Source organism: Lupinus angustifolius, chromosome LG04, assembly GCF_001865875.1.
Source record: "Lupinus angustifolius cultivar Tanjil chromosome LG04, LupAngTanjil_v1.0, whole genome shotgun sequence".
Taxonomy (NCBI): domain Eukaryota; kingdom Viridiplantae; phylum Streptophyta; class Magnoliopsida; order Fabales; family Fabaceae; genus Lupinus; species Lupinus angustifolius.
In genome coordinates, this window is record NC_032012.1 from 2430876 (window position 1) to 2449039 (window position 18164).

General features: G+C 36.6%; 1 protein-coding gene across 1 annotated transcript; it reads right to left on the reverse strand.

Annotated features, from left to right (window-relative positions):
* On the reverse strand, positions 9725–10192 carry LOC109344536. The gene has a single exon (XM_019583300.1). It carries the CDS (start codon positions 10190–10192, stop codon positions 9725–9727), a length of 468 nt encoding a protein of 155 aa, XP_019438845.1.

The window sequence follows — 18164 nt, forward strand, 5'->3', positions numbered from 1 at the left end:
TGATTACTTTTAGCAATTCATTTTGAGCTTTTGTCTTGAATTTAGCTTGAATTCTTATCCATCTTTGAATTTATTCTTTAATATTCAATTTCCTACAAAACTCAAAGAAAACTTGGACAAGAACTAATAAGGAACTAATTTATTTAATCATGCAAAATTTACCTAAAAAATGTTAATTTAAGTTGGTTTTCTACAATTTGCATAGGATAAGTGCCATAAAATGATGGTGAAAAGTGTATAATTTTGGCATTTATCAGATACATAAAGCCTATCCACCTTCTTTGCATAATACCAGATCTAGAGATGAATTAGCGGATCATAGGGCTAAGTCGAAGCATGCCTGAACCTTCTTTAGTAGTGAGCCGTACCGAGTAGCTCCTAGCAAGGGCTTCAAGATCACAGTAATGCCTGCCAAAACTTTCCTTGGGTACGAATGTCATGTTCAAAGCTGCTTTCTCATGACACCATGGAAAAGATCATTGTCGAGCTCAATCTCTAAGTGTTAAATTGTCAGTTTCCTCCTCTTTATGAGCTTGAGAGATCATATGGGTCAACAATTCTCATTTCTTAGTCACAATAAATAAGCCCTTCTCAAGGAAGTGAACCAAGAGTCCCTCATATGAGCCTGCAGATTCTAATTCTATTGTGCTGGTGCGCTAATAAAGCACACTTAGACTGTGATGTGCAATCTTTGGTCTGCCTATAATTGTCCATTAAAGGTTGACTCCACTAGGCAAGAGGACCACTATAGGGATTTTTCAACTACTAACTAATGACCGAAGGACTACTCCCTTTCTTCCACTACTGATATTGACTGACCTGTTGAGAGGACAAGAAAAAGAAAAAAGAAGAAGTGGATTTTGGTTATGTTCGAGTGTGTAAGCATTTATTTCCTCGGTCGATTCGTTTGCTCAAAAAGCCTATAATTCTTATCCAATTGCTTCTTTCATTCCAATAAGTCTTATGAAACGAATTCGGCTGGAGATAGGCATTCGGATTCGTTACTTGGGGCTGATGAGGGTAAGGAATCCGTTGTTTCGGGATAAACTTGATATCTGAGTTTGGCCTCGACTTTAAGGGAAGAATTCCTCTTCAGTCAGTTCAGATTGAGAGAGAAAGATCAGTCATAGGCTCCGCTTCTTAGAATGATGGATGTTGTATGATCTATCAGATTATTTTATTCTATTCTCGGTGTTGTTTTTCAACGAATGAAAGAAAGCGCTGATTCCACAGTTCCTGCATCAGATTTGGCTTCCTTTTTAAAGAGTTACTTCTGCAAATGACTCAACGGATACTACTAAAAAAATTTCCCACATATATATATATATATATTCATTTAAGGAACTGTTTGGATTAACGCACCAAAGATGGGAACTGTTTGGATTGAATTAGGCTCTCAAGTCTTGGTTCAAACTTTCAAGCAGTCAATCAAGCAGCACTGGCCGCTATTCCATATATATCATAGAGCTCTTACACAACGTCTAATAGGCTAGCTTCACTATAAAGTAAAGGCTTGATTTACCCGTCCTTTGTCTTCTGAGCGCCAGAGGAAGGGAATCGAATGACATTCTTAAGGGTTCTCTGCCTTTTAAGGTTTCTTTCTCCTTGGCGGGGGTCGGCGGCTTAAGTCTTTTCCTCGTATGACAATTTACTTTTTTTCACTGACATCATTTCTTAAAAAAAGGGCGACCTTCCCTTCAATTCAAATTTTCAGGCTCACTCCTGTCTCGCAAAACCACTGGTCGTTCGTGGAACACTTGCAAGATTACCCTCCACTCATGGTAAAGATACCGAACTTCACTTGCTCCATAGTCAACCATTCGTTTTGTGAGATAATAGTGGGGGCCTAAGAGAATAGTAGATGTTGGCATTTTAGCTCCTAAAGGAAACAACAGTCTTATCTTTCTAAGGTGCATTTATGTCCATATAAGAGTATATTCTAGCAAACCAAGGGAGACCCAAGCAACTGTTTTGTCCTAACAGGGGATTCATTCGTGAAAGCAATTCTGGCATATGCCTCTTCCTTCTTTCAAAGATCGGATTCAGTAGTTGTGGATTCTGTGCATCCATTCAAAGATCGTACATTCAATTAAGAATGAAGGATGTGAGTCTTTATTCTAAACAAAGATTAGAGAGAGCTCTATCAGTCCAATAAAAAGACAAGCCATAGAGGCTTCCTATTGAGTAATATTTCGCTAATATGGGCATTTGGGGATCCTTTTCATACTATATATATAGATATTATAACATCTTATTTTATGCATCTTTCTTCTAGTCTCCTGCTCGTACATTAACAAGGGAAGATGTCCTTCAAAGAGCATATTTGAAAACAACAGTCAAGGAATCAGTCCCCACAACGTCTACGTTAACGAAGGATATTGTAACAAGAAAAGTGCTTACTCCACCAACTGCTCCTCAAAACTGAGTCTGGCTATCTTCCGAAGACTGGTATCCTTACTTAGGTACCCCTAATACGACTACTCTCACCGCGGTTACGAAATCTCAACGTGCTACCACCGCTTTATTTAAGAAAAAACTAAACTAGAGCTGGAAGAGTGGGAATTGAGACTGCACTAGTGTCAAGTCATCGGAAGAATAAAGGTATTTCCGATACAACAAAGAAGCCTTTTGATGGAGCTAGCTATATCCCATTTTTGCAAAAAAAAAATCGGATAATAGACGAACTCAAAGCTCTTTATCCCGAAGATGAATGGGACTTTTCCCCACTCATTCGGGATAAATTCTTTGGGGGCCGACAGGTGAATCACGAATATTCCCTTATATTCTTGGATTAAATGCGAGAGGATTTAACTACAAAAAAAGCAGCAAGCAAGCTGTGCTACTCGCCTTCACCGTTAAATTAATATGTTGAATTTAAGGAAAGAATTTGATTTCCCTCGCTACCTCTAAACGGAATGGCCCCCGTCATGTAGTAAATATGTATCACATCATACAATACATGAGGAGAGAGAGTAGGGTGGGTCTCTTCTCATTGGGCCCGCTTGGACATTGAATCGGTTATGATCTTCGCTAAAAAAGTAAGGCCTTACTTGACGAGTAGAACTTAGTTACCCGCTTATTGGGATCTGAAAGAAGCTTAGTTTCTTTGCTTTCTTTGTTTCAACCCAGGTCTGGGAAGAAAGGAGCTAACTGTATTCTTACTGCTAGCAATCAATCATTACAGCTTTTTGCATAAGGGAAGTAAGATGGAAGGCCAAGGGCCTAGATGAATGTTATTCAACTTGAATGATTGAAATTTAGTCGAAATTATGTTGGTGTTAAGTCTACCGAGAGCGTACTCGTACTATAGCCTGAGGATGGGCGTAGTTCAGGAGATCAAGGAGGAATAATTCTATCAAACGGCAAGGAGAAATGAGTATCTCAAGCATTTCAAGGAGGACTATTTCAAGCCATCCAGTCTCATTCCTTTGCCTTTTCAAACAGTCTTCGTACAGTTCCCGGGTGAGAATATAGATGACCAATGTGAGTAAGGGTATCAAGTGATATACGATTTTTTTTTATTTTCCTAGAACCACTCTTATGAGCATGTTCTTATGGGATTGGGGTCCCTCTTATTTCTGTGAAGGGTTAGCCCGATAAGTCCATATCTTAAGTCCATCTATGGGGAGTTCTCTTGCACTTATAGCTCCTTTCATATCTTCTGCCTTCTCTTCTTTTTCCGAGCCAGCTAGGAAATTTTCTGTGAGCAAGCCTCTTTCTTCCTTTGCTGTGGGACGAGGCCAGTTCTCTTAATCCATCCAGAGGGAGTACCCCATAAGCCAATGCCATTCCATTCATTTCCCGTTACCAACCATTAATTAGGAATTAGGAGTTCTGTCCATGCGATCTTACGAACTAACAGGACAAGCAGTAGTTTTGAAAGGAAATTTGGCAAGGGAAATCCAGCAAACAAGGGACATGGATAAGGCAAGTCTTTCCAGTAAGTGGCTGCAAGCGAATTATCTAGGAAGAAGCCCGTTTACTAAGAAGTTCACATGCAATGGATCTCAAACAAAGCGTGGCTAACATCACCAAGAAAGTATGGCTTACACTTCCTTAGGAAGTAAGAACTGGTGGAAGTGGGCTGGGTAATTTACCACTAGGGCTCATGCCTAATTGGACTTATTAATAGTTTTCAGTCACAAAGGAATTCTTCCTTTCAAGCAAGAAGGACTCGGCTTAGTCACCAGGAATGCACCCTAAGGGAGAGTTCCTGGATCACTCAAAAAAGGTAGTAAAAAGATACTTAACCAAGAAACTAGTTATTTGGCTAACCTCAAGTACCTTCCCAATCGAACTATCGTGCGTAACAAATAAATGTTGATTCCATAAGCTTATTTTACTCATTGCTATTAGTGGAAGAATGCCCTCAATGTCCATGCGGCTACCTTGAACGAATCCCATTCGTAGTTCTGAATAAACCTCCTAAGTAAATCCGGACGGGAAAAATTCCAAAGGATCATGCCGAGTTCCAGAAAGATTATTTTTTCATCAAAGACCAAGGTTGGATGCTTGTGACTAATCAATTACCTGCTACTTTCCACTAAGGGTATGAAAGGTGATCTTAACTATAAATATAATATCATAAGAGAAGGAAGATCGTAGCCTAGAAAGTGTTATGTGCTCTCTCCCCTGACTAAAATAGAGAAGGTTGAAGCTTATAGGTGGTGCTCTAAGCGCAAAGAAGCTCCTATCATGTTACTTCCACTCTATGCTTAACACATACGAGTCAGTCACACTCTATAAACAAAGGTCGACCATTCTTATCTAATCGAAAGGCTAATTCGCGATAGACGAGTGGGCGAGACGGAAATGGGGTTCGTGAAGAATTGGGTTCGAGTCCCATAACCCCAATGTGTCGAAATAGAATGATTGGGTTGACCAGACCTAGATCATTTTTATTTGTTTTCTGGTATACCGCTCCGCGAACATGGAGCGAAAGAAAACTGTTCCTATGGTTTTCTTCCTAATTCTGATTTTGGTTTTCGTATCATGGATCTTGGTCTATGATGGCCATTTTATTTATTTTGACGATTGGATCTCTCTATGAATGGAAAATGGGTGGTTTGGATCGGGAGTAATCACTAGTGATAGGGCAAAAAGAGGGAGTAAGGATAAAGGAAAGAGCGATGCCTACATTCAATCAATTGATATGTCATGGTAGAGAAGAAAAATGGCGCACAGACCATACTCGAGCTTCGGATCAATGTCCCTAGAAGAAAGGAGAAGGCCCACGTCTTTCAACAAGAACACAAAAAAAAAACCATATTCAGATCCACATAAGATAGGCATACTTGTCTTTTTACTTTTAATAGTTTTTGCCGTGACCTATTTAGTCTGTATTCTACTCGGCTTGGATTGGACTATTTTTGTAGTCAAAGTTCAATCCATGCTACTGGTAAGGTCGTTTCGCCTCCTTTTTCTTAGACTTAATGGGGATGCGATCAGTCTCGGTACCTTAATTCTTCTTCTTTGTATTCTTTCTAGCCTGAGAGGCTATAACTATTACAACATGGAAGATCCAGCAAGAGGGTTGGGTGGAAACGACACTGGTTCTTCTCAGCGCCCGGTCTTGGATCTTAATTTACCACCTGGCAGAAGGACGATCTCTCCGACCTTGTCGTAAAGCTCGATCAAGTGGAGAGAGATTCACCACTTGAGCGAAGCCCGGATCGAATCGCCCGAGGAGGGTGAGGCGCGCCAATATAGTTTGTCTGGCCTCCATATAGTTCTTGACGAAGTCGAGAAACTGTTGGAGCAATCGCGACAACTGGATGGGTCTCGTGACCAAGAACGTGCATGATAGTGGGCGAAGCTTTGAGAGCCCTTTCGTCTTTATGAGAAGGCAAATGCCCTTCTTGATTCTCGATTGCAGACCCTTGCGGAAGCAAGTCTTTCCCTCCAGCTACAACTCTGGGCCCAAGACCAGTTCCTTCAAGAAGGGCAGGAGGGAAGAGGTGATTCAAGACCCCTGTGAGCAATCTCTTTGATCAAATAAGGAAGGGATGGGATACGACCGCTCCTGGTGTTCAAACTAGTCATTAATGGCCGACTTCATTGGTATCCTTTATTTTTTTTCTTTTTCTCGGTATGCCGCTCCGCAAGTAGAGATGGCAAAACGAGTCACCCGACCCGTTTAGCCTGCAAATGCCTGCAAAAATTTAAGCGGGCGCGGGCATGCCCGTATTGGTTAACAGACAAAATTCAATGCCCTGCCCATTTTAAAACGGGCTAGAAAAACGGGCGGCGCGTGGGCATTGTTTTAAAACGGGCAGGGCAAAATGGGCAAATAGGCTAATTTTGTATGCCCTGCCCGCAAAAAAATGCAGGCTATATGGGCGCGCTCGTGGGTAATGCCCGTTTTGCCATCTCTATCCGCGAGCAAGGAGTGTAAGAACCAAGTGGGTTGTGGTAAAGTCAGAATTTGCATCTATTTGTATCTATTTAGTGATCAATCTGCTAGTTTCGTTGATCCCACTCGGTCTTCCTTTTCCCTTTACCTCCAATAGTTCAACCTATCTAGAAAAGTTGTCGCCCTATGAATGTGTGTTCAATCCATTCTGTGATGCCAGAAGCCATTTCGATATACGATTTTTTCTTGTTTCAATTTTATTTATTATTCATGATCTGGAAGTAACCTTTTCTTTTCCTTGGGCAGTACCTCCCAACAAGATTGATCCGTTTAGATCTTCGTCTATGATGGCCTTTTTATTTATTTTGACGATTGAATCTCTCTATGATGGCCGTTTAGATCTCCCAACGATTTTTTCGTTTATTTTGACGATTGAACCAGCCCAGCCTCCTAAAGAAAGTTTTGCTTGGTAGGCGCTGCCTATTCACTCGGACAATGCTCTAAACACGAAAGTGCCCCCTTCTCCCATGCTGAGTCACAAGCAGCGCCTCGGAAAGCCATATAGGAAAGGCGAGCCACATGTAGAGAAATTTGCACGTGTGGTTCTGGCTGGGGACCCCGGTATACCGCACTAATATGTGTAGGTCCGCTATTGGTAGAAGCCAATGTCCTAGGGTCCCGGGGACTCATTCTGACTAAAATAAGGGGTGGGTCTTTACCAACTTAAAAATATAAGATTTTTGGTAAGCCAAAAAACGTGAGCGCCCCTACGTGAGCCTTATTGAAAAGGCTCCTTACTATAGAACAAAGCAAGGGATTGAGCTGGAAAAAAAAAAGCCTCCATTACTAAAAAATGGTTGCATCCGTTTTCTTTCTCATTAGCGCTCCTTAGCACAAGCACTAAGTTAGAAACCTACCTTATTGAAAACTCAAGTGAAGCTATATATATGTATTATATTAATGCGCTCAAGCATGTGAATAAAGCAAGAAGTGAGAATAGCCCTTTCTATTTTATTAGTAAAGAGATGTTATTGCTTGTTTAGTAAAGTCACGCTTTTCATTTTGAAAGGAGTAGGTGCTTGCTGGGGAAAGGCACCCTTCATTCTTCATGCGAAACTCGACTAATGAATATCGGGTTGGGGCTTTCTGCCTTGTTATCAAAAAGGGAGTTGGGTATAGCAAACTCCCTCCCTGGATGAGCACGAGGCTTAATCAAGTAGAATTAGGTTGCGTTGCTTGATGCTTCGATCGAAAAAAAATCAGTGGGACCATGCCGGTATGAATGAATACGCGTTAAAAAATCCTTCCCTTACGACACCAAAAAAATCGGGCCGAACTTCTAACAACTCGCTCGCTTCCATAGAACAATATCGTGGCAACGTAGACCTAAGTGGTCATATTGGATCTTTGGGAACCATCACAAGTGCGGTCGGCCTATCTTTAAATGAGAATGTCGTGTCGTCCAGCGAAGCCTAGAAGAAGGTGACTCGCGTAGACAGCTGACTCCATCTTTTCAATAGAAAGGAATAGCCAAACCAACCCAGCTAGCTGGTCAATCTCAGAAATCTTATCGGCCGGCAAACCGGAGACAGACAACCATGGTCCCGACCTTATCAACACTGGAGGTGTACTAAACAATGAACCCACCCGCGAAACCTACTTTATTTTCTGACAAAATCAACCAAGCCTAACTGGTCATGACAAGTTGTTGATATTGCTTAAGTTTGAGGGACTTTCGCTGACTAAATCCATCCATAAACCTAGACCCTGGCTACTTTGGTAACCAAAGCGTCAAGACAACAGCCAAAGGTTACCTTTGGATTCTTAAATAGGAGGTAAAGAGGAGCACGTAAGAATGTCGACCACTACATAAGCCACTGGTGGCTGAGAGAAAGCGAGCAGCACCTTGTATAGGTTGGGCGAAGCTTGAAGAAGTGTGCCCCTATAAGATAAAGCCATTGCTAGCTAGCTAGTGTTTTTCAGCTGGTTGTTATGTTAGTTGTAGTGCGCCTTCCCTCCTTCTCTCACTTCAGAAAGATTTAGTAGTCTTTTTTTATGATGACCTGGTCAAGAGACTACGATACATCGGTGTAAAATATGGAGTGGGATCTGTGAGGTTGGTTATAGAAAGTCGGAAAGTGGTCTTGCCTCTATCATTGAAGGAAAGGTTGGTCAACAATTTTGAGAGTTTGCTTCTACATGGAAACAAAGACTTTCGAGAATAAATATTAAACCGGGAAGAAAGTCTTAATTGAAGTGTTGATTTTTATTTACGTTAGCTTACTTTAAAATGGTAAATTTAACTTAATAATCTTACTTTAAGATGTTGATCTTAGTAAGAATGTCTTACTTAAAAAGTATAAGTTTTGTTAAAGTTTTATTTTATATTGTTGTTTTGTCTTAAGACTTTCAATGATAAATGATGATTCAAGAATATTTAATCTTGAATCGAATGGATGAAAGTGATTAAGTCCATATTAGATTAAAAGCTATGTTTTTTTTGCATAAAGTGTCACTCAGGTGAGGGAGAAAACATTGTCACATACTGGTGTTAGGATATGACATCAGGAACTCCTAAACTCTCTCACAAGTTTAGGAGTTGTCTTGGGTATTAAGAAATTTTGTACTTAATCAATTGTCTGTTTGTTTGGATTAAGTACCTGTGGTTTCTTAAGCCATATCATTTAAGTTATGTCTATGTGTGGAGTAATATTATGGTTATCCATGGATGAACATTACTGAAATAATTGTTCTAGTTCCTTATATGTACGAACTGTTTGTTTGTTCTCAAGACCTAAAAACATGTGCTAACAATGGGGAAGTGATCTTGAAATCTAGGATTCCCCTTAGTAGGGGTGAGAAGTTGTGTGAGGAAACTTTTCCTTAAGATTGGAGAATTAACTTGTTTTCAAGCTTGTATCGCTTAAACGTCAGCTCTCGCTTGGGCGAGAGGTCTCTATGAGGATTGGCTTGCTTTTATCGCTTGAGCGCTAGACCTCGCTTGAGCGAGAGGTCTCTAAGAAGATTGCCTTATTTTTATCAGTTTAGCGTCAAACCTCGCTTGGGCAAGACATCTCGAGGAGGATTGGCTTATTTTATCGCTTGAGCGACAACTCTCTCTTGGACGAGAGTCCAATGATAACCTTTCTATCAAGGTTTCATTTTTCTTCAATTTCTAATTTCCTCAATCCCATTCCTCTTCAATGAAACCTATAAAACTCCTTCATTGAGGATAATGTACCTCAAATATACAAACTTCATAAGAAAGAAAAATTACACTAGATTCTTTAGAGTTTGTACAAGAAATTCATCATAACCAAAGTAATAGGTGTCAAAAATTAAAATACATCCTATTTTAACAAAGGAAAATAATCATTCTTGCAGTATTATTATCGTCTCGAGTGTCATCGAGATCATAATACATCCTTCAGGTTTGGGCTCTTCCCTTTCACTATTCCTAACTAGATTAAAGACGCCTTTCTTTTCAATGCCAGGTACCCTTGGAATAGGGATCTTTGCCCTACCCACCACGACCCTACCATGTGAAGTTCCTGGGTCAACCTTAGACATTAACCTTATTACCTCCACATAAAGGAACACATGATCATAAGGGTTTTCCAAAGGGATTATTCCTTCATCCATCCATTCAATGAAGATTAAACCTTGTGTCAGTGAAGTACAGAAAACTTCTTCACCAGGTTCAACCCAACACAGCACCCTGTATAACCTGTTTTGCACAAATGGGTGAAGCAATGTGTTGTCAATGCCATTGGCTTTCATAACCATGACTCGTAATCCATATTGGGTTTTATCTGTGATCACTTTCTTCATCTTTCGCATGGCTATTGCACCCTCTTCTTCTTCTTTTTCTTCTTCTTGTTGTTCTTGTTCTTGTTCTTCTTGTTCTTGTTCTTGTTCTTCTTGTTCTTCTTCTTCATCAGAGAATAAGAACCTCCTATTCTTTTGTTCATTGTATGTTGTTATTATTAGTGTTGTGGTTCTTGACGAGGACGAGGGATAATTGCGAAATGTTAGCATGTTGTTTTCCATTGAAAGAGGACGCTTCATCAAAAGAGAAAACAAAATATGACGATACTTTAATAGCAAGCAAGGTTAAGGAGATATAACACAAAAGAATGCTAAATTGTATAAATCAATATATTTAATAATAGAGAGGAAAGAAATTTAGAAAATAGTGGAATTTGGAATCAATATTTGTATAAGAGATGAATGAAAAGTTTGTAGGTTATATTTACCTCAGGAAATATGTAGTAAACCATGATGAAGTTAGGCAACAATGGTGAACTTGTGCGAGGAGAATCACACTATATATATGTGACAAGTGGCCTAATTTCTCAGTAGTAATATTGTGAACGCAAATAAACATTATCACCCGGGAAAATCTAGATCAAGATTAGGTAGAGTAAATCTTACTTTGATCACCTAGAAATAATAGATTATCAAAAACAAATATATGAAAATTTGAAACAAACTTAAAAATTTGAAACTTAAAAAGAAGATTATCCTTTATTTATCATGATAATCTAATCTAATTTGTATGCTATTAATAGTTATCAGTTACCATTCCGTCATGCATTAATCGGGATCTTTTTCAATAAAAAATACTCCAGGAATTATTTTCTTCGATATCACATGCATGCGTCACTTTTTAACTCAAATTTCAAACTTTTCCATGTAAAAATATTTAATTGAAATGTGATCTTGATAATAATAAAATTTGTATTTATCATCTTTTATCTTTTATAATAATATGTTATCAAAATTATTTAAATATGCTAATACGTCATCTCCTTACTGTATAACCTTTTAAATCAAAATTCAAATTTATTAATTTAATATTTTTTTATCTTTTATGTTTTTCAAAATATTTAAATCATCAAACAATATTTGAATTGAAAGTTGTTGCTTATATTTTATCATGTTCATTTTCGTTAATTAATAATATTTAATTTTAATATTATTTTAATCATTTTATCTGTCTTTTGCTTATTCCTAACTTATACATGAACAATCTTCAAAAAAACAATTTAAAATTTAAAAATTGAAAATATGAGGCAACTGAATTCACACTATTGAAAATCCAATTTCAATCAAAATTGGATTTTTATAATTTAAAATTACATAATATAATGATCAGTCTCTTATCTATCAAATCAGAAATAACTTATGATCAAAAACTAATAATGTATTCTATTACTTTTTTGTCAAGTTGGAATCTTTTTATAGTCAAAACAATTATAGGATTTTTTTTCCACATGAATACATGCTACTTTTTAAATCACATTTTAAATTTTTGTATGTAATCACATTTAATTGAATTTTGTAGCACAAGCAAAGTAGCTGATTAACTATCTAGCTCACTGTTTATTGAAGTTTCAAAATTTTGATAGCCAACTTTGGTTGATGTAGTTTCTTGTTTGTTAGAATATTTCTTCTATACCATAAAAGTTGATCACTCACTTCAAAAAAATTTAAATAAAAATTTGATTATATTCAAATCTTTCATATTTTAAAATTATATTTAATGATAAAAATAGTAAAAAATATTATTATTGAGAATCAATAAATATTTTTTTATAAATAAACAAAAAAGAAAACTAGGCTCTAATAAAAGAAATGCCTAAAGCATCAGCCTACCTAGCACTAGCAAGAGGATAGTTGGGAAGCAGTGACAAATCTAAGACCCAGAGGCAGTGTGTGCAACATATGTTAAAATTAAAATAATAAATATCATCAATTATAAAATGATGAAAATATTGATGTCAAAATTATAAAATAAAATACATATTTCATAACTAATCTCTATGTGATTTCACATTTTGAAATTATTGAATGATGAATTGGTTGTCAATGTTGTTGAATACTTCTCACTAAATATAAGTCACTAGACAACATTTATTTATGCATCTTCCATTCGATTACACAACCTATTTTTTCATAATTTTCATAGTTAAAAAAACTCTTTTGAAAATATTATTGTCAAGTTTAAAAGAATATAAATTAACGGGTAAACAATATATCTTTCACTTCCATCCAATTTATCTTAAGATTATTGATTTATTTCAAAGAATCAAATTCAACATTGTTATGCATATTAATGATGTAAGTTTCAAGTTGATTATCAAACATTATAAAATCAGTTGAACAAAAAATCATGTGCGTAAAACTTTATAAATTCATCAATTTTGTCATATCAAAACTAGAGAAGAATTCATATAGACTCAAACAAGACATATAAAGAAGCAGCTGACTTTTTGTCTCGGATATCCGATCATGAAGTTCATTGCGTTGCATATCAATAATATTATAAAATAATTCCACACAATAATGCTTATTTATTTTTACGAAGCATATTATGTCATTTATAAAAGAATAAATTTTGGGCCTATAGAGTTATAAATAAGAGTATAATAAATACACAATGCTTAAATATTTATACACAATCACCGGATAATTTATCACTCATTTGGATTACTTTTATTTTAAGAGTGAATGATAATTAATTATGAATGATGTAGTGACAGTATATAGATCTCATACACTATATACTTTTTTTTTCTATATATAGGTTTTTTTTCAAAAAAATTCAGGGTGCCTCAAGACCACATAGCATCGTCAGTGTTTGGAAGGATCAACTATCACTTATACTAGTTTTATTTAGGAGTACATATTCTGTCACACAATATATATTGTGTCATAAGTTATAATTGATTCGAAAAATTGGATAATAATTTTATTATAGCTAGCGAGTAGTGACCAATGTTAAGGATTTATGTTGTTATTAGGTATAATAGATTTACCCATAATGCATCTTTAACTAAAACCTAATAAAAATAATTTCAATCAATAAGATTTCACTTGAATATTCCTATTGAGAAAACCCACAATCCAATCTCTTTTCCACATCTTTTAATGGAAGCAAGCAGCAATTGTAACATCGTGAATTTTCTGTGTATGTTTTATTAATTATTTATTTTACCAACGATTAATTAGAAATTAATAAGTATTGATTTAGGCTAAACCATTGTTGAGTGTTAGTCGTGTTTTCTGATTTTTTATTTTATGGTAAATTTTCGTAATTTTATAAGACAAAAGATTTTTGAGCTGCTGTCGAGTCCAAATTCGCCCGCATTTGGCCCAATAATGTGTTTTGAGTTTCGTAACTCGGAATCGAATTCAGATTGCGTTATTGGCTTTGAAATATTATTTTGAGTCAAGATAGACATCAAGCTTGTCCAGAACGCATTTCTAAATATTTTTCACTCCGAATTTCGTGTTTCGAAGTTCTAACCATAAACCAAAATCGGAAGATTTTTAATATCCGACCGAGTATTAGCCGAAAATACTCGGGCATGATTTAATCGAGAATGTCTCGCCGAAAAGGTCACATCACTTTCATGTAAGAGGCTTGCTTGTTAAACAAGCAAAACTACATATCCTCTTACACAAAATCCCTTAAATCACTCATCTACCTCTTACACAATCCACTTTTTGGAAGAATCCTTTGGTCTTTACCCATGCCAAAATCTGATTTCTTTTCTTTAAAAGATCCAACCCTAACTTAGAGGAAACCCTTGACATTTTCACATTTTTTCTTCACTTTTGAATTTTCTAAAGAACTCTCAAGGTAGTTCTTCATTTTGATTTATTCATCTCTTAAGATCTAACCATTAGATGTTTATAAAATTTTAGTATGATTTTTATATGTATGTTATGAACATTTTCAACCGTTGAAATGTTCTAGTAATATTCCTAACTCTTTTTATGTTCAAAACTCTAAATAGATACTTTCTTGAACTTAGAAGTTATTTTGAAACCATGAACTCTTTGTGTTCATGAAGCTGTTTTTAATGTTTCAATTTTTTGTATTTTTGTTGGTATTTGAACATGGTTAAAGGTGATGGTTTGTATATCAAAGGAACCTTTAAAGAGTTTTCTAACCATGCAAAGTTTGGATTTTTTTCACTTGTTTTTGGCTTGAAAAACCACAATCTTGGACAAGTTTAGAAGGGAATGATTTTGTTATCAAAGGAACCTTTAAAGTGTTTAATGATAAGTTGAAAGATCACAACTTTACTTAGCATTAGGTCTAAATCATGACCTATATGTGTTTAGGAAAAGTTTAGTTTTTAACTTGGAAATCCAAAATGTTTATGGAGGAGTTTTGTGAAAAAGTGTTGTTTTAAAATACTATGACTTAAAAGTTTGATTAGCAAATGATATTCTTTGACTTCCAAGTTCAAGTAATGATTTAGGATAAAAGATGACTTATAAAAGTCTTGACTTTATAAACTTAAAGTGATATGAAGTATTTGATCGAAAACAGCGGAGATTTTCGATCCGGTAGCCCAAAAGGGAAAAAGATATAATCCTAGCAACTAGACTACCCTCTCTTGGGCGAGCCAACCTCGCCTAGGAGAGGGAGAATCAGTGGGTGAGGACCCAATTGGCACCTGGGCGAGCCACCCCTCGCCTAGGCGAGCCAGCGTCGCTTGGGCAAGTGTCTCTCGCTTGGGCGAGGGCCATGTAGTAAGCTTGGCATGTTCTAGGCATTTTGGGCGCCCATACGAGGACCAGACAAGTATTTTGACCAGTTTTTGTTGATTTTTCGCTTGAGCGGCAGTCCCTCACTTGGGCAAGGGCCAGACAGAGAGTTGAGTCTGTTTTGATGAATTTGTCGCTTGAGCGACAGTCTCTCGTGTGAGCGAGAGACATACAATATTTTTTATTATTTCTGATTGTTTGATTGCTTAGGCAATAGCCCTAGCTTGGGTGTGAAGTGTTTTTACACTTGGGAAAGACCATGACTCAGATGATTGAGTCTGGTGCCCAAATCGACAAACTTATACAAATGTCTTTGTTCTTGTGCCTATTTAGGGCAAGGTTTCCGACTGTGATATCGTGATTAGGACAAGGCCCATAAAGGATTATATGATACCATGCAGCGAGATCGTTTGACTGTAAGAGGCTTGACCATGTGGTCGTCCAGGATATTTAGCGATGGTTCATAGTGGTAACGATGTTATTCCTTTATTACGTGATGACGTAAGATCGGGTCTCACATGAATTATTTCTATGGGAGATGTCTTAGGTTAGGCCGATCATATAAAATAATGATTAAAAGTTTTAATCGGCCAACCTCAGTTAGTGTGCATACTTATTATGGATAATGAAGTAGTGGAGAGGAAATTTACGGGAGAAGAACGAGCACCGTGATGTTGAAAGGGACGGCGGTGGTGGTGGTTCATCAACAAAGCATTGAGGGAGAGTCTAGGTGAGACTAGTCCCTTGTATTCATGGATGAGGTATTCTATTGGCTCGGATAATTCTCACAGCGCAAACTAGACGATCTCTGACAAATCAACAAAGCATTGAGGGAGAGTCTAGGTGAGACTAGTCCCTTGTATTCATGGATGAGGTATTCTATTGGCTCGGATAATTCTCACAGCGCAAACTAGACGATCTCTGACAAACCCTCTTTGCAATCAGGATCGATGAGAGGGATGTCTAGAAAGTGTTTGATACGACACCGTTCTGAAATGGACAGTTCTTTGGAACAGATCAATCATATATTCTTGCGAGGAATAGTTTGGTGCGTTCAAATCGACTTGTTGTGGGACTTTACTCTCTGTTATTTCTAAATAGTTTATTGGGAGGATATTGGTGTAAGGATGGATGAAATAAACATAGCATTCATACATTGAGCTTGTGGATTTTGATCCTCATGGTTTGAGTTCTAACATCATTCATCATTTGAATCTATGTATGTGATATATATATGTTAGGCATTTCTGTGTGGATGTGATATTATGTGTAATTCCACACCATCAATGAGTAATATTCCTTAGATGTCTTACTCCATTTTCTTTCTGTTTGTCTTCGTTTTGCATTTTGTTCAGATGGATCGTTCTGCGAGGATTCGGAGTTACCGCTTCTCGATATCCCATGAGGGGGCATGGAGGATTGAAGGTGACCGGTACACCTACACAGACCCTTGTGCCTTAGAGTTGGAGATGATATGCGGTGGATCTACGATGCGCTTTCCATATCATCATGCACAGCTGGAGGCTTCCTTTACCTTGCCTTCCCGGGGCCGACACCTTTTGTGCCATCGACTTAGTCTGTGACTCCTCACCATGGAGGAGATGGAGTTGGGATGACGTGATCAATTCCCCACCATGGAGGAGAGCCGTTCGGCGAACCATGCCAGAATCCCAAGCGGATGCAAGGGTGGTGACTCTGTCGCAACATTTGTCCTATGACCTAGAGGAGGAGATGGTGGCTGAGGATGAGGAGCCAACGGCTGAAGACGATGACTGTGTGGAGTTAATCTGCATCGACGACTCCATTGAGGTTATAAACCTCTCCTCCGACTCTAAGATGGAGGATGACCCGAGCGAGTGCTCTAACGCACCGGTAGACACTAGAGCTAGCCTCTAGGAGCCATTTTCATTTCTGTTTTGTTTTTTGAGTAGGGTATTTGTATAGGGCACTTTTTGATGTGATGAATGTCTCAGCCTTTTATATATTTTCAGTTTGGGCGAAGATTTATTTCCGCCTTGTATTTCGTACCAATATTTTCCTTTATTCTAATGAAGTATTATTCGAAGTTATGTTGAGTTATTTTTTGTTACCATTAGGTAACAGTTTTTTATTTTTCCGCATAGTATGTTACTTAAAGTGATATTCCGAAAATGAAACGAATATAAGGAAACAAATTTTATATGGCTTCATTAAAAAAATTACCCATTTTTGAGCTATATTTTTGGAGTAATTTCCAGGCGTTACAGCAATCACCTATAAATTCTATTAACATGCTCTCTCCTCATGTTTAACAGTTGTATTGAAAATTATTGTCTATCTTTCATAATTTACATTTTTTAATTATTTAACTATTAGTTTTTAACTTAAAATCTCCTAGTCTTTATATTGTATTTTGTATATTCCTAAATTACCTACTATATGAACAATCTTGAGAGAAAAACTTTAAAAATTGGAAATATGAAACAATTGAGGTTCAATTTTAAAAAGCCAATTTCATCCATTTTTTATATTTTTATAATTAGTTTCAACATTTTCTTCCATAGGATGTGCAATTAAGTTCACTTTTTTTAAATCAAAACTCAAATATGTTGATTAATTATTTTTATGTTATATTAGTCAAATTATTTAAATCAATAACAAGCAAGTCTTAGTTACACTACATAGTGTGTCTACATAGATCAAATAATATCATAATATTTTATCATATATCATGTACATTGATAATGTATTGATTTCTAAATATTTTATAATCATTTCACCCGTGGTTTTTTGCTTATATACCTCTAAAAAATTGACTAACCTCCATTTGATCTACTCTCTTTGTCCGGGTTTCCAAAAGTGTCCTTCACACTATACAAAACATTTAAAATAAGATTCTACCATTTTTTTTTATAAGAGTTACCTCAACTTTCTATCTAACTAGCAGTGTACCCGTGCACTTGCACGGGTCGCTTCTTTGTTTATGCATAGTGCAAATATAATATACATATACTTTATACTATCAATAAATCATGTATTGAAACATTATATTTTCCATTCATATAGGTGCAATATTAACATTGATTTTTGAGTGTATATGTAGAATATTAACAATTATAAATGTGTTTGTATAAGCATTTATTTGTTGAAAATGTGATTATAGAAAATATTTGAGCCTTAAATAACTCAATAAATAAAATTCAAATTGTATTGGATAATATCTCACCTCTATATTCTCTATATAAAATTATAAATATAAGGAGTTATT